At 40.3% G+C, this 24,565-nt stretch overlaps 2 protein-coding genes across 2 annotated transcripts in view; one reads left to right on the top strand and one right to left on the bottom strand.

Annotated features, from left to right (window-relative positions):
- The window catches only part of Muc16 (mucin 16, cell surface associated), a 197,643-nt gene extending 192,951 nt beyond the window's left edge, over window positions 1–4,692 (top strand). Inside the window, 4 exon segments of the mRNA XM_036192391.1 lie at window positions 598–764; window positions 1,471–1,512; window positions 1,819–1,898; window positions 4,594–4,692. Of these exon segments, the coding sequence (XP_036048284.1) occupies window positions 598–764; window positions 1,471–1,512; window positions 1,819–1,898; window positions 4,594–4,692 (388 nt within the window).
- A 9,499-nt stretch (window positions 4,693–14,191) lies between these two features.
- On the bottom strand, window positions 14,192–24,509 carry Mbd3l1 (methyl-CpG binding domain protein 3 like 1). Its single transcript, XM_036193768.1, has 5 exons — window positions 24,189–24,509; window positions 21,638–22,204; window positions 19,322–19,385; window positions 18,560–18,602; window positions 14,192–15,076 (listed from the first exon to the last, which is right to left on the bottom strand). Exon 5 carries the CDS (start codon window positions 15,056–15,058, stop codon window positions 14,489–14,491), a length of 570 nt encoding a protein of 189 aa, XP_036049661.1. The 5' UTR covers window positions 15,059–15,076; window positions 18,560–18,602; window positions 19,322–19,385; window positions 21,638–22,204; window positions 24,189–24,509; the 3' UTR covers window positions 14,192–14,488.
- Window positions 24,510–24,565: the final 56 nt, after the last annotated feature.

Here is a 24,565-nt window from a genome sequence, read left to right as displayed (position 1 = left end):
TGAACCCATGTCAAAGTCTTGACAGACTGGTCATAATTGTAGTTCCTAGGATTCACAGCTGAGAAAGACTGCTAGAGACCACCCCACCCCCCAAGCCCAGAATCCTGAATAGCACCTCCCAGCACTGTGAAAGCTGGCCTTTGGGGAGGAATCTTCCTGGTCAGTTCCAGCATGATTTCTCCATGTCTTGTGAAAAAAGTGTGTGGTGCCTTCAGCAACAAGGTCTTAGCCTGGCTTTAGCTTATGTAAACTATTTGTAGGCAACCACAGCAGTTGTGAGCTCCTAAGTGCAGTGGTCCAGTTTTATCTAGAAAACACTGTTTCACAGTCTTCCTCCATGACAATCTCATACAATCTTTCTGCCCCATTACATAATGATCACAGAACCTTTGGAGGAAGAGTATAATACAGGATACTCATTTAGGCCTAGCCACATTTCTAGTATAAAGTATCAACAATTAACACCTGTATCAGAAAGTACAGGTATAGAATGTTGCATTGTTGGACAAAATTCTCCCAAGAAAGAGAATAGCAACAGAGAATCTATAACAAATGTAGAATAACAGACATCCTTGTTCATCCTCTGTGCCCTCTCAGGTCTGTCTCCAACAGCAACCACACAGGAGTTGATTCCCTGTGTAACTTCTCACCATTAGCTCGGCGAGTGGACCGAGTTGCTATTTATGAGGAATTCCTTCGGATGACACAAAATGGCACCCAGTTGCTGAACTTCACCCTGGACAGGAAGAGTGTCCTTGTGGATGGTAAGGCTCCCTGGTCAGTGAAGACAAGATGACATTCCCAGCCATGGGTTCTTAGATAGATTTCTTCTTTTTCCAGGGTAAAATTTGTGAAGTCCAATTGATTTTAAAATTTGAATGAAAATGCTAAATAAAGCAAGGGCAGTAAATGATAATCATTTGTAAACATGATTTTAAATAAACAAAATTAAATAGTTAAATTTAAGCAGTGGATTATTACACTATTCTGTATTTCTGTAAAGTTTTATTTAAATGAATAGCCAGGCATGATGATGATTGTCTGTAGTCTACGTTCTATGAAGGCAGAGGCAGGTAGACCTTTACAAGTTCAAGGCCAGCCTAGAATAAATAGTGAGTTCCAAAAGGGCTATATAATGAGATCCTGTCTCAAAGAAACAAATTTTTTTTAATTAATAAAGCATGGCTGAGGGTATATTTCCGTAGTACAGAACTCTCCTCCCATGTCTAAGACCTTGGATTTTATACCTACCTTCAAATAGTAAGGAAGACTGGCCAGATGTCGTAGCATATGCCTTTAATCCTAGCCGTCAGGTGGCAGAGGCAGGTAGATCTCTGAGTTTGAAGCCAGCCTGGTCTACAGAGTGAGTACCTGAACAGGCAGGGCTACACAGAGAAACCCTGTAAGGAAAAACTCAAAATAAGTAAATAAGACATTCTCATATGCAATCTATGTTTCATTTATTTCCAGGATATTCTTCAAACAGGGAGGATGATGTGATAAAGAATTCTGGTAAGTTTCAGAATAGTCCATGCCTAGGGAATCATAGCAGCACCTTCTCTGTAACATTGTTATAAAGTGCTGTATGCAGAGGGTCATAAATGAAAGAGGGTCAAACCATGGCAAGGGCTGATGAAGTAGAGTAGACGGACATTACAGTTTTCATCCTATTGGAAGCCCATACAGAAAGAAGTAGGATGTGGAGTCACATGAAATTGAGCCACTAAGCTCTCTCCACAAGATTCATACCCATCCTCAGGCCACACAGGGATCAGGAAGGTGGCAATGAGGGATTTATTCTGGTATTTATCTCCCCAGGTCTTCCCTTCTGGGCCATCATTCTCATCTGCTTGGTGGTACTACTGGTACTCATCACATGCCTGATGTGCTGTTTCCTGGTGAGCAAGGAAGTTGGGGGGAGGATCCTGTATTCTCAATACTGAATTGTTAAGAACTTTTAAACAGGCAAGCCCAAACAGCACTTCCTTGGTCTAGGAATGTCCTAGGATGGGACATTTGTGTCACATAAATGAGAATGTTCTCCAAAAATGATGCTGCCTAGTGCCATTGTAGCCAAATAAGCTTGTTTAAAGAATGTCTATAATGTTTTTATAACGACATTACATTTGTAAAATGAGGCCCTAATGTTATGCAGTACATGAATGTCTATTATAAATACACAAGTCCTTCACTGGTGATGATTTGTGAATATTTTCCTCTAGATTGTATGTGGCTGACCTTTTAAATCTACTTTTTCTAATTTTACTGCAATCAATATTTTATTTATTTATTTATTTATTTATTTATTTATTTATTTATTTGCTTTTAGCCTAGGCTGGCTTCAAATTCACTAGGTAGCCAAGGAAGATCATGAGTTCAAGACCTCCCTCCCCTAGTTTCTGCGTCCCAAGCAATGGGACGACAAGCGTGTTCTACCATACTCAGTATCTATTTTATTTTTATTTGACAAATAATGTGTATTTGAATAAGTTGTGAGGTATGCATTAAAAAATGACTAAACCAAGTAAATATCATCATATCATTTTGTATGGTATGAATCCTACCCTTGGCATTTATGAAATGTGTATTATAGTAACTGTAGTCAGTGCGTTCTACAATGGAATTTAAAATTCTAACATTCATCATTAGTGAAATTCACACAGTAATATAGAAAAATGATTAAACAATAACTAGAAAGTTAATACTAGTAAGTGCTGCCAAAGATATAAAGTAACAGGAACTCTTACTGAGAACTAGTGGAATGTAGGTTGGTCATTTCTTTCAGAGTAACATATACTCGCATGGGACATAACCATTCTAATCCTATTAAGTTTTGCAAGAAAAATGAACATACCTATCTATAAGACCTGTGCAAGTTCAAGCCAGACAAAATTCCAGCATTGAAAAGGGGAGGTAGATACAAAGTCCCACTTCTAACCAAGAAGCTCTTTGTAATTGACACTTGCTGGCTAAGGGAAAAATCATTTTTCCCCCAATGGAGTGTCACTAGATATATCAACCATACTCCAGAGCAGGCACTGTGGCCAGGAGTAGTTGACCAACACAAAATGAACTTCATTGGGATTTTTTGTGGGAGTGAGGCTTTTTTTTTTTTGTTTTGGCAATTTTTTTTTGTCTTATTGAGCTTTTGTTTTGATTTTTTCTTTTTTTTAAGAGAGAGTATAAGAGCATGAAGTTGAGTTGGGTTAGGGAGGTGAAGAATATCTGGGAAGAGTTGAGGGATGGAAAATAATCAAAATATATCATATGAAAAAAAGTTCTTTTAAAGACTATAAAAAAGAGAGAACATGAGTTGGGGATTTAGCCCAGTGGTAGAGCGCTTGCCTAGCAAGTGCAAGGCCCTGGGTTTGGTCCTCAGCTCTGGGCGAAAGAGAGAGAGAGAGAGAGAGAGAGAGAGAGAGAGAGAGAGAGAACATCTATCCAAAGATTTGTTTAAAAAAAATGTGAATAACTACCTTTTTAGTCATAGCCAAATTTAAAAAAAGAAATGAGAGTAAGAAAGGAAGAGGGAAAGAAAGGAAGGAAGGGAAGGAGGGAGGGAGGGAGGGAGGGAGGGAGGGAGGGAGGGAAGATAGAAAGACAGACAAAAGTGAACTCAACCTGAAAACAAAACAAAAAGTTTCCATCAAGAAGTATATCTCAACAATTGAATGCTATTCAGTAATAAAAAAAAATGATGAATGGCTGATCTGTAGAGACAGAAATTAGCCCTGAGATTTCTTGAAACATATTTTTGCAAATGTCAGGGAAGAAGGAATTATGATAAAGCTTAACATAGAGGTGATAAATGGGTGTTTTTCATCTCCTTTCTACGTGATAGTTTAAGGGGTTATAATAAAAACTTATAAATAATGTATTTCTTTTTGAAACAGAATTTCACTATATACCCCAGGCTAGTATAAAATTAACCACTTCCTAACTGCTGTGAGCAGACTAAATCATTCACTTTAAATGTGTTGACTTTACTGCATGTCAGTTACTTGTCCTTTAAGCTAGAAAAATGACAGTAGGGAGGAAGCACAGAAATTGGGATGAGAATGAGACAAGAATATTAGGGAAAAAAATTGTAAATAAGTAGATAAGTGCTTGATAGTTAGAAATTTAGAGAGATATATGATGGATAGGTGGTTGACAGAAGCTAACTGACAGAAGGATATGCAGATGGTTGATAGTAGCTATATAGATAACAGACAGTACATTATTAATACATGATAGATAGATGATAGAATCATAAATGATTGCAAGCTGATAGATAATTCAGAGGCAACTGATGACACAAGCAGAAACTAGATTATGATGCATGATAGGGAAGTTTATACACGATTGATAGCTAAATGTTTAATGAATATTAATAAATTCAGAAATAGAAATAATAGATATATGGGTGAAGTAATAGTTGAGACTAGAGAGATAGAGAGAAAGCATTTTAAGGGAGAAACCCAAACAGAAAAAGGAAGAAGAGAGATATAAGAAAGATCAGGTCTCTAGCTTTGGCCATGTTTTCATTCCTGATATCTCCCCTACCTGGAGGGCTGGCTAATTCATTTTTATGGCTTCTCCTGACCCTCACAGGTGACTGTCTGCAGAAGAAAAAAGGAGGGAGACTACCAGGTTCAACGTCACCGCCTAGGTTATTACCTGCCTCACCTAGACCTGAGGAAGTTCCCATGAATCCACCTACCTTTTCCCTAGCAGGATCAAAAGAATAAATAAACCACATTGGTCAGACTCATCACCTGTGACTTTCTTGACTTTGTCACTGAGGAGGTCCCTGGGAACTAAGTGAGACATATTCGTCTTTTGTTAAGACTTAATGGAGATTGTTAGTTATGGTCTGTGGCCTCATAGTATGTCATTCTTCAGGCACAGCAGAATTTGTGAAACTACTTGTATTAATTACTTTTCTTGCTGCTAAAACAAAATATCTGACAACAGCAATGTAAAGAAGGGTTTAGCTTGACTTATAGTTCCAGGGGGACACAGTCCATTATAGTGGGGAAAGCATGGTGGCTGGCACAGGCACCAAGCTGGTCATACTACACAAGCAGTTAAGAAACAGAAAACAGGAAGTAGGGCCAGGCTATAACATCTCAAAGCCCATCACCTTATGGACCTCTTCTTCCATCAAGGCTCCATTTCATAGCTTTCCCACAACCATCCAAATGTCAACAGCTGGAGAGGCCGAGTGATTAAATATATGAGACTATAAGGAACAATCTACACTCAAACCACATTGGTATAGAAATTGTCATGGTGTAAAATGAGCATACCCCTTCAGTGTGGTGCACTCACACCACACTGCATGCCTGCCCTTGACTCCAGTGTCAGCCATTGCACTAATAGGTGTCTCTCCAGTCCCTCCACTCCATGAAGTCCTAGCCATCTCAAGGTTCTCTTCAACTCAGATTCTCTGCGCTCATCTTCTGTAGAACTTCCACCCAAATTCTCTTGGGTCATTACCCTCTCCCCTGATGGATCATCCAAGACAAGAAGTAGGTGAAGGAATGAGTGAGCGGGTCAGAAATGACTCCAGAATTAGACGCAGGACTTGGGGCCCTAAGGCATATGAAAGTCTAGTTCCATGAATAATGTAACAATTTTCTGAAAGTAATGTTTTAAATGTAAAAATCAATAAAACATGGAGGAAGACAATAGGAAAAGTCAAGCCATTTACATTTTCTTCCATCTTCTTGTGGTCTGAACACAAGTAAACAGTGTAGACTAGCCTCACAGCTGTCTTGCTTTGAATTTCCTGGAATACATTGCATGATCTCTACATACTTTTTAAAAACTACATTGTGTGTGTGTGTGTGTGTGTGTGTGTGTGTGTGTGTGTGCAATTTGTGTATGTATCTGTTTATCTGTGTATGTTATGCCACTTATATTCAGGTGCCTACTGAGGCCAGAAAAATGTGTTGGATTCCCCAGAAATGAGTTACAATGCGTTTTGTGCCACCAGATATGGAAGCTAGCGATTGAATTTGGGTCATCAGGAAGAGTAATATGCACCTTAACCTGACCTCCACACATTTTGAAAATCATAAGCAATGATAACCAATGGCTACGAATCAAAATGATGGCATCATAAACTTCCTTTGATGTGAGTCTTGTACCCTCAGTCTACTTAAGCAGTCTTTCCTTGAGAATACACTCAAGAATGTGATAGTTAAAATTTTTATTGATAACTGCTATAACATACTTATTACAGTTATACATTAATCAATAACTTCCCCCAAACAAGCACAATTTAATCATATTGGAGCATGGTTATAGATGTGATTTTTTTTATTGTGAAAATAATATCACAGTGGGTGGCAAGATTTAACACATGTGAAGTACAACACATGACAAACTCGGTATGTTATCTTTATTATGTACCTGCTGTGGTCTAAGTGTCCCTCCAAAACCTGATGTTAGAAATGCAATCCTCAAGTGTTTTGTAGTTAGTTTCTCTAACTTAAACATTACCTTTAGGTTGAGGGAGCTTCCTAATCCTTAAAGTGCTGGAAAGATGGCCCAGCAGTTAAGAGCATATACTGCTCTTTTGTTCTCTTTCCAGTATCCATATAAGGCAGCTCACAACCACCTGTAATTCCAGTCACTCTCTTCTGACCTTTGAAAGCACCTGCTTACACATACATATGCGCACACACACACACACACACACACACACACACACACACACATAAATATAAATAAATCTTTATTTTGAAAAAGGAAGTTGATGACTGAGATAGAAAGTTACAAGATTCACAGGGCCCATCTCCAAGGATAAAACACAGTAAACAACTGCTGGCCACAGGAGAATAAATACCCAGTGTAGCTGCCTTCCGATTCTGAAAGGAGCTTCAAGGCAACAGCTGTCTTGAATAGTCCCCCATCCTAGAATAGGCATTTCTGTGATGCAGCTGCCTTTACCTGTAAGCAACTCCCATGGTTCACCAACTAGACTTAGATGGTTTTGTTTCTTTGGTCTCTCAGGGATGAGTGTTTGTTCAGGTTTTGCTAGAAAAACTCACAGAGCACCAAGGCAACAATTTTCAAAGTTCAGGATAGTAAGTGTAGATGTATCCGGCTTGTTAAATAAGAAACACAGAACCGATTGCAGAGTTAAAAACCATGAAGTCAGAGCAAGAGCGGAAAACCTTACCCTTCACTGCTTCTGCTGTCCTTCCTCTCCGCAAGAGACCTACTTCTGTGTGTCCTGTCTTTTTTATAGACTTTCTGTTCTGTTTTCTCATTGGTTGTAAACCCAGCCACATGACCTCCTTGTCACTGCCTGTTTGTACAGACCTCCAGGTCTTCTATGGTTGGTATTGAGATTAAAGGCGTGTGTCTGCCATGCTGGCTTTGTCTTTGAACACACAGAGATCCGCCTAGCTCTGCCTCCCAAGTGCAGGGATTAAAGGCATGCCCCACTACTGCTCAGCTTCTGCTCTGGCTTGCTCTGACCTCAAGGCAACTTTATTGACATACAAATAAAACCACATTTCAATACAAATAAAATACACTATAAATAAGTGTTCTGGTCATGTGTGCTCTCCCTGTCTCATGAATAAAGTCAAGCTGATATTGATAAAGGTCTTGTGGACATGGGTTCTTCTGCCTCCTTTGATTCCAAAAAGGGGCTTAGCATTTTTCCTCTTTTGTTTCTGCACCTCCTGCCAGAGGAGAATGAAGCAAGAAGCTACCCTTCAGATACCACCACCTGGATCTTAGAATTCCCAACCTTCAAAATTGTGAGAGAATAACTTATCAACTGAGTAGTCTGTGGCTTTGTGTTATAGCAACATCCCATGGACATGGACAAAGACAACATTGTTGAGGGTTTTATTCACGTATTATAGCTGAAAGGATAGAGACTCAAAGACTTAAGCTATCTAGAGCAGGAAGGAAAAGAATTACTTAAACTCAAGTTATTGATCTAGACAAACTATATAGAGAGAAATAGAGGCAGCCTGGAATAGCAGCACACACCTATAATCCCACCATGCAGGACACTGAGGCAGGAGGCGTGTGTGCTCTAGGGCATCCTGGGCCATAGAATAAGACCCTCCAGAGAAGGAGAGAGGAAAGGAGAGGGAAAGAAAAAGGAGAGAGAAAAGAATCTTGGTACACAGACCAATTCTAAGCTAATCTTCCATAAGTCTTAACTGAAAGAATATACACCAAGAAGAAAAAAGTAATGAAAAAAAAAAAAAAACAGAAAACCATTGGAATGAAAAAAATCAGTACAGAGAAATGTATTAATCTAAATTAATATTAAAATACATGCTAACTACAATTCCATATGAATACCAAATTGTAAATACAATAAACAGAAGAGGGGGTTTTAAAATGTTTCATTTCTAGAACAGATATAAATAGTATGTTCTGTTACTTTTTTTTTTTTTTTTTTTTGGTTTTTCGGTGTAGCTTTGTGCCTTTCCTGGAACTCACTTGGTAGCCCAGGCTGTCCTCAAACTCACAGAGATCCGCCTGGCTCTGCCTCCTGAGTGCTGGGATTAAAGGAGTGTGCCACCACCGCCTGGCTTCTGTTACTTTTTTAAAAGTATCAACAATCCAGGCTGTTGCCAAAACTACAGGTTGCCCTCCACAAACTGATGCCAAGGGCAGAACGGTGTCCTGCCTGCAAGATAACTACTGCAGTGGTGGCACAAAGCTTATGGAAGTTATCAACCAATATCTGATTTGACTAAAGGTCCACTCCACAAGATAGAACCTATACCTGTCACTGCTTAGGGTTAAACCAAATACTGTTTATGGTGGTTTGAATAGGAATGGCCCCATAGGCTCATATATTTGAATGTTTGGTCATTTGGGAGTGGTGCTCTTTGAGACGGATTAGGAGGTGTGACCTTTTGGGAGTAGGTGTGGTTCTCTTTCTTCCTGCTGCCTACAGATTACAAATGTTGAACTCTCAACTATAATGTCTGCTTGCATACCACCATGCTCCCTGCCATAAGGATAATGGACTAAATCTCTGAAACTGTAAGGAAGTCCCAGTTAAAGGCTTTCTTCTATAAGAGTTGCCATGGTCATAGGGTCTCTTCACAGCAATAGAATACTGACTAACACACTATTGTTCTGTATTTAAAAAATAGCATTAAATTCAGCTATACTCATAGACAGAGAAGCATCCTCCTTCAGCAGCTGGGAACAAATACAGTGACCTATAGCCAGACATTATGCAGAGATCAAGGATACCTCCCAACACTCAGTCCTAAACAAGATAGATCAATCAAATCCCTCCCCTCAGGGCTCAGGGAGCTCCACAGAAAAAGAAGTGGAAAGAGTGTTAGAGCCAGAGAAGATGGAGGATACCAAGAAAAGAAGGCCCTTCAAATCAACATAGTCAACATACGTGCAAACTCACAGAGACTGAAGCAGCATGCACAGGGCCTTAACAGGTCTGTACCAGATGAGGTCCTAGAGCTGAAAGGAGAAATGGATACATATTCCCATTCTTAACTCAAAAGCAATCTCTAGGTGATAACCACTTGCAAGTGAAAATTTAGTTTTCTCCATGGGAGTCTCACTGGGAAAACAAACTACTTTTAAGGGTAGGCTGTATGCCCAGCAGTAGATAGCCAACAGAAAGTGAACTCAACAGCATCTTTGTGGGGTAGGTGTGGATGTGGGGGCCAGAGTTGCAAGCACAGACTACAGGGAGTGCCACAGAATTATGTAGTGCCTTGTCCTTACAGATTGTGATGGTTATTTTTGTTTGTCAACTTCATTACATATGGAATTAACTAAAACCCAAATGGCAGGGCACATCTGTGAGGGAAGTCATTTGAAGTGGGAAAACCCACTTCTATACTGTATCTTTGAGGTGGGAAGATAAACCTTTAGTCTAGATCTTTTAAACTGGTAAAATCAACCTTTAATGTGGACCACATTTTCTGGCAGCCTATGGAAAAGATTTGGTAGAAGGAAGCTTGCTCTCTCTTTGCTTGATCTTGCTTTCACTATCAGTCCACTCCTTCACTGGCATTAGAGTTTATTTCTTCAGAATTCTGGCATATACTGAAGACCAGCTGAGACATCCAGCCTTGTGGACTGAACAAGTACTGGATTTGGACTTGCCATTGGTAGACGGCCATTGTTGTGTTAACTGGAACACAGCCTATAATCCATTCTAAGGAATCCCCTTTCTCTACCCCCTATATGTATGTATGTATGTATGTACATATGTATGTATGCATATAGATACAGATATGGACTATATATATAGATATAATAAAGAGATACAGGCTAAGGTTGCCTAGCCAGAATGTACTAGATTTATGAAATGTTTCAGTATATATCTAGGTAACACTTTAAGTTTTATGTCTGTTTTCTAGTTAATTTTCATTACATTTATTTGTGTTTGTGTGTGTGTGTGTGTGTGTGTGTGTGTGTGTGTACATGCACATGCATGTGGTGCCAGGCACTCATGTGGTGGTCAGAGAATTGCTTGGGGAAATTGGTTAACTCTTTCAGCCATGTGAATCCAGGGATCAACTCAAGATTTCATGCTTGGCAGCAAGAGCTTTTACCTGCTGACCCAGCATGCCCACCCCTGTAGCATGAATTGTTAGCGGGTCTTATTAATAAAAAACATGGAGGCAGATATTGGGGTGTAATCTGAAGAACAAGCCATAGCCAACCTTACCTTGACAACTCTATCTGATCCTGTTTCCACAAATCCTCAGGCTGAAAGCTTCTGAGTCCTCACCTGAATGGATCTCAGCTAAACTGCTGCTAAAAGCCTAAAAGCTTGAAAGCCTCTAGTTCCTGGTCCTCACGCTTTATATACTTTTATACTTTTCTGCTTCCTGCCATCACTTCCTGGGATTAAAGGCATGTGTTTTTCCCAAGCAAAACATGCTGAGATTAAAGGTGTGTGCCACCATGCCTGGCTCTGTTTCCAGTGTGGCTTTGAACTCACAGAGATCAGGATGGAGCTCTGCCTCCAGAATGCTAGGATTAAAGGTGCTTATATGTTTAATATAGTGGCTGTTTGTTCTCAGGCCCCCAGATAAATTTATTGTGGTGTATCAACCACAAAAGCCTATGTCAGCAGGTCTGGCTAATTGAATGACATAGGCAACTCCTGATGAATTTAAGCAAAATAAGTTTGACATAAAAAGAAATGCACAAGCTGGGGCACAGCCTAGTGGGTAAATGCTTGCCGGTGTCTGCTGCACAGACACAGAGTTTGAATTCCATAATCTGGACACAGTAGCATGTATATGAAAGCCCAGCACTCCTGTGAGGCCATAGGACAGGGACAAAAGAATCCATAGAAGTTCATGGGCTTGACATACTGTCTCAGACAAGGTGAGAGGTGAGGGGTCAACCCCAGAGTTTGTCCTCTATCATGTTCTGTGGCACACACTTACCATGCGTGCATACACACACACACACACACACACACACACACAGAGTGGGGTGGTTGACTTCATGGTACAGCTATACAGAGTATTTAGAAAGACAGATATATGAAAATAGGTAAGAGAATGATTGTGACTATGGGCAGGAATGAGCATGAACAAATGGAGATTAGAGAGCACAAAACTGAAGTTATGTAGAAAAACCATGTCCAGAGCTCTAATGTGCAGTGTAGAATTCCTGTCAGTAATAGCATGCTATATAATGGAAACTGACTAAGCCAGAGTTTAGGTTTTGTACTACCCATAAGATTGTAACTATGTGAAATAGCGTGAGGTATTCATCAGCATTGTCAACTGGACTGGTTTGAGAGTTACCTAGAAGACACAGTTCTGGGTATGTCTGTAAGGGTATTTTCAGAGTTTAATTGAGGAAAACCACCCTAAACATGAGTGGAACCAAACTCATAGGAACTCATGAACTTTAGACCAACAACTGTGGAACCGGCATTGGACCAGACTAGACCCTCTGCATACAGGAGACAGTTGTGTAGCTGGGTCTGTTTGATGGGCTCTGGCAGTGTGATCAGGATCTATCCCTGGTTCATGAACTGGGTTTCTAGATCCCATTACCTATGGTCAGACACCTTGCTCACCCTTGATGCAGGGGGAAGGGGCTTGGTGCTGCCTCAACTGAATGTACTATGCTTTGCTGTACCCCCATGGGAGAACTTATCCTTTCGGAGGAGGGGAGGAGGGGTGTGGGTGGGGGGTTAGGTGGCAGTGGAGGGAGGAGGGATGAGAGGGGAATCTGTGGTTGGTATGTAAAATTATGGTGATATTTTATTTGTGCCGAAATGTGACTTTATTTGTATGTTAATAAATAAAGTTGCCTGGGGGTCAGAGCTAATAGCAAGCCATTTAGCAGAAGTTTAGCAGTGGTGGCAAATGCCCTTAATCCAGTCAGATGGCAGGCAAAATCTCTGTGTATTCAAGGACACAGTCAGCATGGAGACACTTGCCTTTAATCCCAGTACCAACCACAAAGACCTGGAGGTCTGTATAGTCAGGCAGTGAGGAGGAAGTCATGTGGTTGGGTTTACAACCAAACAAAAAGGCAATAAAAAGACAGGTCACACAGAAGAAGGTCTCTCAGGAGGACAGCAGCAACTGGTAAGCTAAAGGCTATTTGCTAGTGCTCTGACCTCTTGGGCTTTTAACTCTTTTATTTGGCTCTGTGTTTCTTATTTAATAAAACCGTTTAGAATTACATCTACATAAAATGAATAAAAAAGTTTTAAAAATAAATTTAAAAAAACATAAGTGGTACCATCCAATGGCCTGAGGTCTCAGACTGAATAAGAAGAAAAAAAGGGGGGAGAGGGGAGTGAGTAGAACTTCAACACCGTCTTGCAGTTTTCTGACTGCAGATACAGTGTGAACAGTTGCCTCATATTCCTGCTGCCAAGTCTTCTGACTGCCCCCTCAAACTGTGAAGCAAAATAAACTCTTTTCCTAAGTTGCTTTTGACAAGTATTTCATTAGTGATTAGAAAAGTTACACATGATAGCTGTTAATCTGTAAAAATCATTTTATTGTACATGCATAACAAAACACTGTATCATTTATCTTTACACAGTTAAGTATAGTCCTCCGCCTGCATCAAGGAAACCTCTTTTTACAACAGTCAGACACCATTACAGAAAACCACAACCAATCAAGACACAGAGTTGTGGAGTCCAGTCCCAAGGGATACACATACAACACAACTCCTGAAATTAAGGTTTAGGGACCATTGCCAAGAAGGGGCAAAAAGATTATAAAGCCAAAACAAACAAACAAACAAAGCAAAGCAAAATGAAAAACAGGGAGTTTGCTGTAAGATTGTGCCTTCTAAGACTACAAAAGCCACAATAACTTTGAAAACACTGTAAGTGAAATACAGGCTCCAAAACAACACAGAGAAACCCTGTCTCGAAAAACAACAACAAAAAAGAATGTAAGGTAGCTAGAAAATGATAGGTTGGAAGTTAAGAAGTACTTGGTGCTCTTCCAGAGGGCCTGGGTTTGGTTCCCAAAACCTGAATGACAACTCCCAACTGTCTATAACTCCAGTTCCAGAAGATCCAATACCCTCTTTGGCTTCCATGGCCACCAACCCCACACACTGTTCATAGACATACATGCAGGTAAAACACTCATATACATAAACAAAATAAAATAGTGAATAAATATAGGACTATAAAGAGCAAAAGAAAAAAATCTTTTCTCATCTCAAACACAATTTCTCATCTCTAAAATAATTTACTGGGGCTAAAAGATGGTTCAATACTTGAGAGCACTCGCAAAGATGGTCCAAGTTTGGTTCCCAATACCAGTGTATGATGATGGCTCACAACTGCCTATACAATGCCCTCTTATAGCCACTTCATGCACCTATCCTCATGTGCACATAGCAATACACAGACACACATAATTACAAGTAACTTGTTATGTTTATGCCTCCATGTATGTCTATGTATCATGTGTGTGTACCTGGTGTCTTTGGAGACCAGAAGACAGCATTCAATCCCCTTATTGTAAACTGCTGTGTAGATCCTGGGAATTAAACTTGGGAACTCTGGAAAGTAGCCAGTGCTTCTAATCACAGAGTCATCTCTTCAGCCCCTAAAATAATTTTAAAAAATAAAAATTGGGTTGGGGATTTAGCTCAGTGGTAGAGCACTTGCCTAGCAAGTGCAAGGCCCTGGGTTCGATCCTCAGCTCTGGAAAAAAAATAAAAAAATAAAAATTACTGGCTGGATGACATAGTTCTATGGTAGAGCATTTGCCTGGTATGAGTGGGAAGTTCAGTTTGATCTTCAACATAGAGAAAGAGGTGGGTAGAGTAAGAGAAGGAAATAAATTATCATTTGTATTTATTTTTTTGCACTGCATGAAGAATTTTAATAAAGATTGTCAAGTTTAAAGTTTCCAGGCCTCAAAAAAAAAAAAAAACAAAAAACCAACAACAACAAAAGACACTGCAAAGAAGTGTTAAAACAATTCTGCATTTCATCTGCAGTATCTTGTCCCCAGCCTCCCCTCCTGGTTTAGAAGTTTGCCCTCCTTGGCGCCCTCGCTTTCTCGGCCTCATTTGCTAGCCTGTGCTCAATCAACGCAGCTGCCAGCCTTTCTCTTGCTACCTTCACTTTCCTTTCCTGCTTGCTAATGTCTTCTTCGGTGACGAGAATTTGATTGCAAAGGATTTGTGGAACACTTGCTTCTGGAATCACCTCTGCCAAATGTGAAGATGACTCATGGGTGGTTATAGGCCTAGAGCCAATGCTGTTGGGTAGAGTCTCTGACACAGATGCATCTGTGCCTCTAGGTGTAAGGTCTTGCAGAGCTTTGGCTAGTCCTGAAGTGGTCAAAAGTTCTCCTGCACTGCTGTAGGCCTGGAATCCTTGTAGTCTCTTCTGCCAGCAGGCTTGCTGGGGCTTGTCCAGGCTCGCCTCCCAATGATGATATCTTACCTCATTGCCAGAATGGGATGTGATTCTAGTGACTGGCCTCTTGAATGTATAACTAGACATTCTCAAGGGGATTGAGGTGTTTAAACAAGGCTTTGGCTTTGATAGGTTCTCACAGTCACATTGCTTCCTCTGTGAAGTCTTGCCCATCTGACTCCTTTCTTAATCCTATTAGCATAAATGATAAAATTGGAATAATGTGATGAAGGCTGCCTTCTTGAATTATTCATGTGATACTTATCAATTAGCAATTCTGCTTTTACCTTCCACCTTCCCTCTATCCCTAAGGTGATAGATTTGACCTATATTCAGGGAGATCTAAGCTGAGCACAGAAAGCTCCAAGTCAAAATTCTCCAACCATTTGGCAAAACTCTGTCCCTGCTTGAGTGTATTTTTATTCTCTCTGAATCCACTGCCAAGAGCTTGAGACCTCAGATCCCCTGTCATGATACACAGTCCTGTCTCCCCAAGTCTCTAATTTTGCCATTCTTCTATGTTATTTGACAATGAATATGTTATGAACCACTTGATTTTCATAGCTCCTTTAACATTTAAATCAACAGTGAAATTAGATTGTAAGAGCCAGAGGTTGGGAAAGAGTGTTACAGAAACAGCACTTTCTGAATACAACAGGGCCATCGCAATCAGGAACTCAAAATAATTCTAATTACTCGCACAAAACCTGCACAAGATCAGGTCAGCACACATTCCAGCACAAATGTGGGAGAAGCTCATGGCAGCTGATGGCTGCAGAGGGAGGAACAGTAAGTTTTCTTCAGGGATGTGGCCTCTGATGGGTTGCTTCAGTGGATGGCCCTACATCCATGCACATACTGGAAGCACTAAGAACTTTCAGTAGATTAAAGAAGAAGGGCATGGAGTCGGAAGGGAGAAGTGGTGAGGGAGGGCATTTGGGTGAAGCTGGGAGGGTGGAATGGAAGATGATATGATCAACACATTTCATACATGTATGAAACTTTCAAAGAATATGTATTTTAAAAAATTAATAGGAAAACTACCAACAATATCATTCTTGAAAAATCACCACAAGATCTGAGACATATTAATCAACTTGAAAGGTCATGTTCAAAATAGTTTAGAAAACCTATTCAACAGCAGAGCAGAAAGAAAAGAAAGAGGGATGGAAGGAAGGAAATAAGGAAGAGAGAAAAGAAGGAAGGAAGGGAGGAAGGGAGGAAGAAAGGGAGAAAGGGAGGGAGGGAGGAGGGAGGAAGGGAGGGAAGGAGGAAGGAAGAAAGGAAGGAAGGAAAGAAAAGTATTCACTCACCACCAGATTTTGATTTCTAGTGTTTTTTGCTAGATTTTATGTAACAGTACATGGCACATTAATATTTCTCAAGAACAAAAGTTTACTCCAGAATACTTATCTCTCTTTTTTATTTACTAATTTTTATTAATATGTATTACACAAAGGGGCTTTGCTGTGACATTTCCATATTCACAAATAATGTACTTTGATCACAGCCACCACTGCTATTGTTCTTTATTACACCTCCTCTCCTTCCTCCTTTCCCCATTTCCCTTCTACATCTCTCATGTTTCCCTTTTTCATGTTATATTCTGTTTTATTTAAAACACACTTCCCATGTTGATGTGGCTCTGAAGGTAAGGGTCCTTGCTGCTAACCTGACAACCTGATCATGGCCTCCAATGAGCTGTCCTCTGACCTCCACATGCTTGTCATAGCAAACATATCTATACACCTCCTCCTCAAAAAAAAAAAACCCACAAGCATTAAAACTGCTTTAAATATTGAGTTTCCACATAAGAGGAAATACGGTATTTGTCTTTTCTTTTGGGTGTGTATGTGTAGAATGTGCATGTGCTTATGTCTTTGCATGTGTGTGCACATATGCATGTGTGCCTGTGGAGGCCTGAAGTTGATGCCAGATATCATCTGCAATAGACTTCTACTTTATTCATTGAGGCAGGGTCTCTCATTGAACCTGGAGTTCACCAATTCTGGGAAGTCTAGATAGCCAGATTGTCCCTGAGATCCTCGGTACTGGGATTACATGTGGCCACCACACTTGCTTATTTGGTTTTTTGTTTGTTTGTTTTGTTTTGTTTTTTCAACATATTTTATTTTTGAGATTATATTACACTATTTCTCTCTTCCCTTTCCTCCCACCAACCCCCCTTTTGCCCCTCCTTTCTCTCTTTTAAATTCATGACTGTTGCACAAATCCTCATTGGTCTTATAATAAAAACCCAGAGCCAGATACTGGGGTAAATGCTGAAAGATCAGAGGAACAAAGGAACAAGCCACTAGAGAAACTTCTCGCCGCTGCCGAATCCTGGGGCCAAAAGAGAGGTGAGAGCCTGTCTCCACAAATCCTCAGACTGAATGCCAAACTCCTGTTTCCTCTTGCCTTATATTCCTTTCTCTGCCCAGCCATATCACTTCCTGTCTCAAACTTCCTAATACTAGGATTAAAGGCATGTGACTCCGAAGGACTGGGATTAAAGGTATGTGTCACCATTGCCTGGTTCTGTTTCTCTTTTGAATTTACAGAGATCCAGATGGATCTCTGCCTCTGAGTGCTAGGATTAAAGGTGTGTGCCACCACTGCCTGGACTCTATGTTTAATCTAGTGGCTGGCTTTGTCTTCTGACCTTCAGGCAAATTTTATGTTTTTATTGTGTATTATTAATGAGTACAAACAAAATATTATCAGACATGATCCCTTTTTTTTTCATTAATTGTTGTTACATGCTACCCATATATACATATATTCCTAAATATTGGCTGGCTTTAATGTGGGTTCTTAGGATTCAAACTCCAATCTTCATAATTGCATAGAAGTATTTGATCCACTGAGCCATCTCTCCAGCCTGGTATTTAATCTTTCCAAGTCTGACTTCTTTCACTCAATATGATGGTCTCTAGTTCTATCCACTGTCCTGAAAATGGCATAATTTCATTCTACTTTATGGCTCAGTAACAGTCTATTGACTGAATCTAGAGCTCAGTTGGTAAAGTGCTTGCCTAGCATGCATAAGACCCTATGTTTGATCTCCATAAAACTGAGTGTGGTGATGCAGGTTGGTAATGATAGCACGTGGGATATGGAGGAAGGAAGATAAAAAGTGTAAAGGCATCCTCAGCTACATGATGAGTTTGAGACCAGCCTAGGCTACATGAAACCCTGTCTCAAAAATAAAAATTTCTATTGTCTATATATGCTACATTTTCTTTATCCATTCATAAGATTATGGGCATCTGGGCAGATTCTACAATTTGACTTCTGTGGAAATCGTTCTTCTTTTAGGTTAACATACAAGTACAAACATTTACAAAAGAGTATGATCATGTGATACATATATACACACTGTATTGTGATTAAATCAAGATAATTAGCATTTTAACCATCTTAGCATTTACAATTTCCTTGTGTTGGGAAGCTTCAAATTTATCTTTCCTAGTTCTTTATAATATTTATAAAATATTGTGAACTACAGTCACATGCTGTTATAGAATATAAGAACTGATTCTTCCAATGTAACTTTGGTATCTATTATCCAAGCTCCTTCCTCCTGATCCCACATTAATACTCAATTCCATAGTCTATTAGCTCAATAATTCCATTGGTATTATTGAAAAATTCTTATCCATTTACCTTACCTACCTTGTAAAACTTCAAATTTGGAAGACTGCCAGCCTTATGATACCTGTTGGAAGAAAAAAACACACAACATACTATTTTGGTGCAACTATAAATACAAAATATTTAACATTAACATAGAGAAAGTCCTAAAGCCTGGGCATTGATCTCTCCTTTGATGTGTTAGTCTATCAGTCACTGAAGTTCCCTTAAACCTGATACTTTATTTTTATTACTTGTCATTTCCACTTTTAGTTACACTTTTTGTTGCTGTGGGGAAATGCCCTGGCACAAGCAATGATGCCTTAGAGTTCCATTGTATCATAGTCCATCACTGCAAGGAAGTCAAGTCAGATACTTACATCCACAGCCAAGAGCAGAGCAATAAAATGCTCATGCTCTGACACACTCATGTTCCCTTAAAACTTTCCCAATATTTCATTGGGAAACTGTTAACAAGCCTGAAGTTTTAAGGGTCTAGTTGACATACTCAGACATAACTTAGACTCTTTGTAAATTTCTTCCAATTATGTTGATATTTCCTTTATCTCCCAATCTGAGATTTTCCCCATCTTCCTATTTTGTAACCTCATGCCCACAATACACCAAGAAGTCCCTCAATCTTCAACAACTCTTTTCCTAGGAAATCCTTCCTTCGGCATAAAACCATGTTTACATTTCTCTGAACTACATAGAAACCCCTTGCCTAACCTTTTCTGCCCCTTCCTCTTAACACAAACTGCTCAAAAAGGGATGTCTATATGATGTTTTTCTGGAGCATCTTACCTCCAAGCAGCTCCTCAGACTACTTGGAACCTTTGTATGTTGTCATCATTCTGTGGCTCCTTCCCTTGAAAAAGTCACAATGACCCTTTTGTTATTAGATCCCAAAGGAACTTTTCACACAATCTCTAAGTGGGAAGCACTTTTTTTTTTTTTTTTTTTTTAGGCAGGTTCCACATAATCCTTGTTATCCTTCAACTTGCTGTATAGCCCAGGCTGGACTCAAATTCACAATCCTCCTGACTCAGCCTCAGCCTCTCAAATGAATTATCACACGTAACATAATTATAAATATCATGAATACAGAGCATGTACATCTGATACATTTCAACCCATACATTGATATGTGCTACTAACAAACAATTTCTAGAATGTATTTTTTTTTCTTTTTTCTTTTTTTGAGCTGAGGATTGAACCCAGGGCCTTGTGCTTGCTAGGCAAGCACTCTACCACTGAGCTAAATCCCCAACCCAGAATGTATTTTTAAAAATGTAAATAACTATAGAAAAAATAATGGCTATGAATAAAAATTTTGTTAGGTTTTTATATTTTCAGGATAAACAAATAATGTCTTTAAAATTAGTGTATATTTAACCAGATTTCAACATTTTACAATGCACACACATATCAAAACATCAAAGGTCACATGGTTCCTGCTATGGCTTGAATCCAAACTGTCTCCCCACAGGTTTATGTTTTGAATTCTCAGTCCCCAGATTATGGCAGTATTTTGAAGCCATAGAGCCTTTAGCAAGAGGGTCTTTGCTAGCGGAAGGAAATCACTGGGAATAGGCAATGTGAACATTATAACCACCTCTGGTTCCAAATCACCAGTCTCTGCTTCCTAGTCTCTCCACATGCATACAACTACTGTCTCCCAATCCCAAAGCCAAGAATTCTACCAGGATACATGGTAGCATTCTGAAACTGTAGCTAAGTAAACTTTCCTCGCCTTAAATAATTTCTATGATATTTTAATCCTAGTAATGCAAACATAATTAATAAGTTATTCTGTAAATATGTAAAACTTGTTATATTAGCTAAAAACAAATTTAACTTACAGGGTTGGGGATTTAGCTCAGTGGTAGAGCACTTGCCTAGCAAGCGCAAGGCCCTGGGTTCGATCCTCAGCTCAAAAAAAAAATTAACTTACATAAAAAGAATATTAATTTGGGGCCATAGTATAAAATAACGTTTGTGTCTATATAACACTTCAGGTTGTTGATAAATTTTATCATTCTTATGTTTTTTTAAATTTTTGAGAATTAAATATATTTGTGAAGTGGAATGTGATGTCTTGATGTATTCTCTATCATGAAATCCTAGTCCTTGCCTTAATTCCTATAGCTTATATGGTCAACCAGTTTGGAAGATAATTATCTCTCTGGTGACACAAAGGATACAGGATACAGAAACAAGGGCAGAAACTGGGATCTCTAACAGAAAGAAAATACTTTGGAAGTATAATTGGGGGGAGGTGTGAGATAGGGAACAGATGAGAGAAACAAATGCCAAGGGAAGAACGAGATAGAGAGAGTGGACAGTCACTGAGAAATAAAGAACAGGAAGACATGAAGACGGAAATGTAAATGAAAGGGGAGGAAAGAAGATGGAGAGTGAGGAGGAAGAGGAGCAGGGAGAGGGAGAGGAAGGACATTCAGATGAACAGAGAAGGAAAACAATCTCAGGGTAGCTACAGATCATACTCTTTTGCTTTAAAAAGTATCATCTTCCCTGTCTCTGCTTCTCTCTCTCCCTCTCCTCTCTCCCTCTCCTCCCTCTCCCTCTCCTCCCTCCCTCTCCCTCTCCTCCCTCCCTCTCCCTCTCCTCCCTCTCCCTCTCCCTCTTCTCCCTCCCTCTCCCTCTTCCTCTCCTCCCTCTCCCTCTTCTCCCTCCCTCTTCCTCTCCTCCCTCTCCCTCTTCCTCTCCTCCCTCTCCCTCTTCTCCCTCCCTCTTCCTCTCCTCCCTCTCCCTCTTCTCCCTCCCTCTTCCTCTCCTCCCCTCTCCCTCTTCTCCCTCCCTCTCCCTCTTCTCCCTCTCCTCCCTCTCCCTCTCCCTCTTCTCCCTCTCCTCCCTCTCCCTCTCCCTCTTCTCCCTCCCTCTCCCTCTCCCTCTTCTCCCTCCCTCTCCCTCTCCTCCCTCTCCCTCTTCTCCCTCCCTCTCCCTCTCCTCCCTCTCCCTCTCCCTCTCCTCCCTCTCCCTCTCCCTCCTCTCCTCCCTCCCCCTCCCTCTCCTTCTCCTCCCTTCCCCTCCCTCTCCCCCTCCCCCCTCCCCCTCCCTCTCCCTATAAAGGTATCATCTACAAAACACAAAACAGACCTTCTGACCCGATCTTCAGTCCTGGCCCAGTGGTTTTCATTATCTTCATCTTGTGTAACCACTTCCACCACTCATCCCAAGAACTGTCACTTCCGAAGCAGAAACTCTTTCCTACTACACACTAACTCTGTATCCCTCTTGCCAGGCTAGGGCATCCACTGTTCTATTTTCTACTTCTATAAATTTGACTACACTAGGGTAACTGTATGTAGAAACAGATAGCGTTTATCTGTTATGACTGGCATACCTTGCTCAACAAGCTATTTCAATCATGTTGTACTGTATGTCAGAATCCCTTTGCTTTTTAAGGCTGGCTCCTACTCCAGCCACACATAACTTCCCACTGTAAAGGGCGAGAGTGCTGGCAACTCACAGCCCACTCTGGTCCCTGCACAGTCTCCACTGAAAGCTGCTGATCCCCTGCAGAGCATCCCGCAGCACACAGATGACTACAGTAGACAGGGAACCAGGAACAGAACTCCAGCTGTGCCTCGGATCTGAAGTTGACATCCTGGCTCCAGTCAGCCCTGCTGTTCACACTCAGCATTGTGCTTCTTGTTTTCGTTCCTGAGAATAGATTAAATTCAAGATAAACCCACTTCAGCTAAGAGAATGCAGAATGTCAAACATCTGTATATAACAAGGTTGAGGCAATGACTCCCAACATAGCCTAGGATTAGCCTGTCTTGCATAAAAAGCCTGTATTATCAAATTAGCATATATTGGACCTGAAAGATAGCTCAGTCAGGGTGCTTGATTCCAAGCCTGACAACACAAATTCTATGCCTAGGACCCAGATGGTAGAAGGAGAGAACTGACTCCTGAGGAATGTCCTCTGACGTCTGCATGCAGAAACACACAATAAATAAAATGTTCTTTTAAATTAACATGTTAATTGCACAAAGGAATGGGTTTATGATATTCCCTACTATATTTTCCCCTAGATTCCATGTGTGACAGAAAAATATTTTTCTTTGGAGACTAGTTTATTTTATTTCATTCACTATGATTATTTAGTATAGTGACCCTTGTCCATTCTTTTTTGCAAATGACATATTTATGGCTGGATAGAGTCCCACTGTGTATATTTACCACATTTTATCCATTCCTGTGCTAATGGGTACATAAGCTGGTTGTACCATAGCTACTGTGAAGAATGAGGTAACAAACATGAGTATGTATGTAGGTATGTAGTTTGTAGCAAGCTGGTGTAGTTTTTGTCAAATTGGCACAAGCTAGTCATCTGTGAAGATAAAACCTCAACTGAGAAAATGTCTCCATCAGACTGGCCTGGAGACAAGACTGTGGGGCACTTTAATAATTATGATTGATGAGGGAGAACCCGTACCACTGTGGGCAGTGCCTCCCTAGACAGGAACTCTTAGGTTGTGTGAAAGTGTGAGCTACCTAAGGGACAAAGACAATGTTCCTCCACATCTCCTGTTTTATTCCTACCCAGACTTCTCTCAGTGATGGACTGAGATCAGGATGTGTAAGCTAAATAAATCCTTTCTTCCTCAAGAGGCTTTCTTGTCTGAATGTTCTATCACAGCAGTTGAAAGCAAACTAGAACACTGACTGATTCTTTATAGTAAATACCCAATAGTATAGCAGGAGCTTTTATCTTGCTCAGGTAGTATGTCTTTTATCAAGAAAAGAAAAAAAAAAAAAATGTTGTTAAGGATACAGAGTAACGAAAATTTTACACACTGTTTCTGAGAATGAAAAATAGTGTAGTCACCATGGGATTCAGTAAGGAAACTCTTCAAAACATTATAACTATAACAATCACTTGCTCTAAATACAATAACCCTTCTCCTTCATTCCAGAAAGTCCCAGCATTTAGGGTCATAAGGTGAATAATTTTTTGTTATCCCTACCCAGTGTTCATGCTGAAGTTTTTTGTTTATACCTGCAATTATTTTACAATTCATTATATAGGTGTGTAAAATCGTCAAAAAATTAAAATAAGCAATGTTGGCCTTCAAGAAGCAAATTGCAGAGAACTGTGTACAGTGCACTTCTAGTACGCTGTATAATCGTGGAGAACAGACTGAAGAAAGGTTACTGTTGAGTGATCGGTCACCACTCTTGGTGGTGGTATGAGCCTGGGAGGATGGAGCCTAAAAATGAGGCAGACTGAAGTCTCATGCAATAACCAACTTTATTCAGGGCATCAAGCAATTTATTTGTCCAAGGGTATTCTGAGGGTTAAGCAGGGTCATATGAGCTTTATACAGTCACAAGGGCAAAGCATGTTCACATGCATTTAGGCTGTATACCAGTAGTTCTCAACCTCCCTAATACAATCCTTTAATACAGTTCCTCATGTTGTAGTGACCCCCAATCATAAAATTATTTTCCTTGCTACTTCATGTAATTTTGCTACGGTAAATACCTGTGTCTTCCAATGGTTTTAGGCAACCTACGTGAAAGGGGCCTTCAACCCCCAGGTAAAGAACCACTGCTATACACAGTCATGAGGACAACCCGAGCTTGGAAACATCATCTGAATAGTAAAATAATCTGAAGTAAACCCACTCCTACTTACTACAGCTGGGAGGGGCATGAAAGCACATTTCGAAAACAATTTTATACTTGGAGGGCTGAGGTCACACGACTCTTGTCCTGTTCTCTTGGAGTTTTTTCACAAGCAAGCAGAATTCTCCTTACATGTTGTTACATGGTCCAAGGCGGGTCACCTGCAGTAGCCCCCCTGAGGATCATCGCACATAGGACCATAGGACTCACACACCCCACACTACCAATGCCCGTCCATATCCCCATCCCTGCAATTCCAATCCCTGTTCCTTGGGACACAGCAAGCCTATCTCACACCCTACACTACCATTGGCCACCCCTAAAACTAATCTCCACCCACAGTCAACTCAGTTCACTCCCTTCAGGCTTTGTCCGTGCCCATCATCC

Source organism: Onychomys torridus, chromosome 7, assembly GCF_903995425.1.
Source record: "Onychomys torridus chromosome 7, mOncTor1.1, whole genome shotgun sequence".
NCBI classification, from domain to species: Eukaryota; Metazoa; Chordata; class Mammalia; order Rodentia; family Cricetidae; genus Onychomys; species Onychomys torridus.
Note: the sequence above shows the minus strand (reverse complement) of the source record. Positions and strands in the feature narration are given on the sequence as shown.

Excerpts from the sequence above, each read along its gene's own strand:
- Mbd3l1 (XM_036193768.1), bottom strand. The coding sequence starts at position 15,058 with ATGGGCAAGACTTCACAGAGGAAGCAATGTGACTGTGAGAACCTATCA.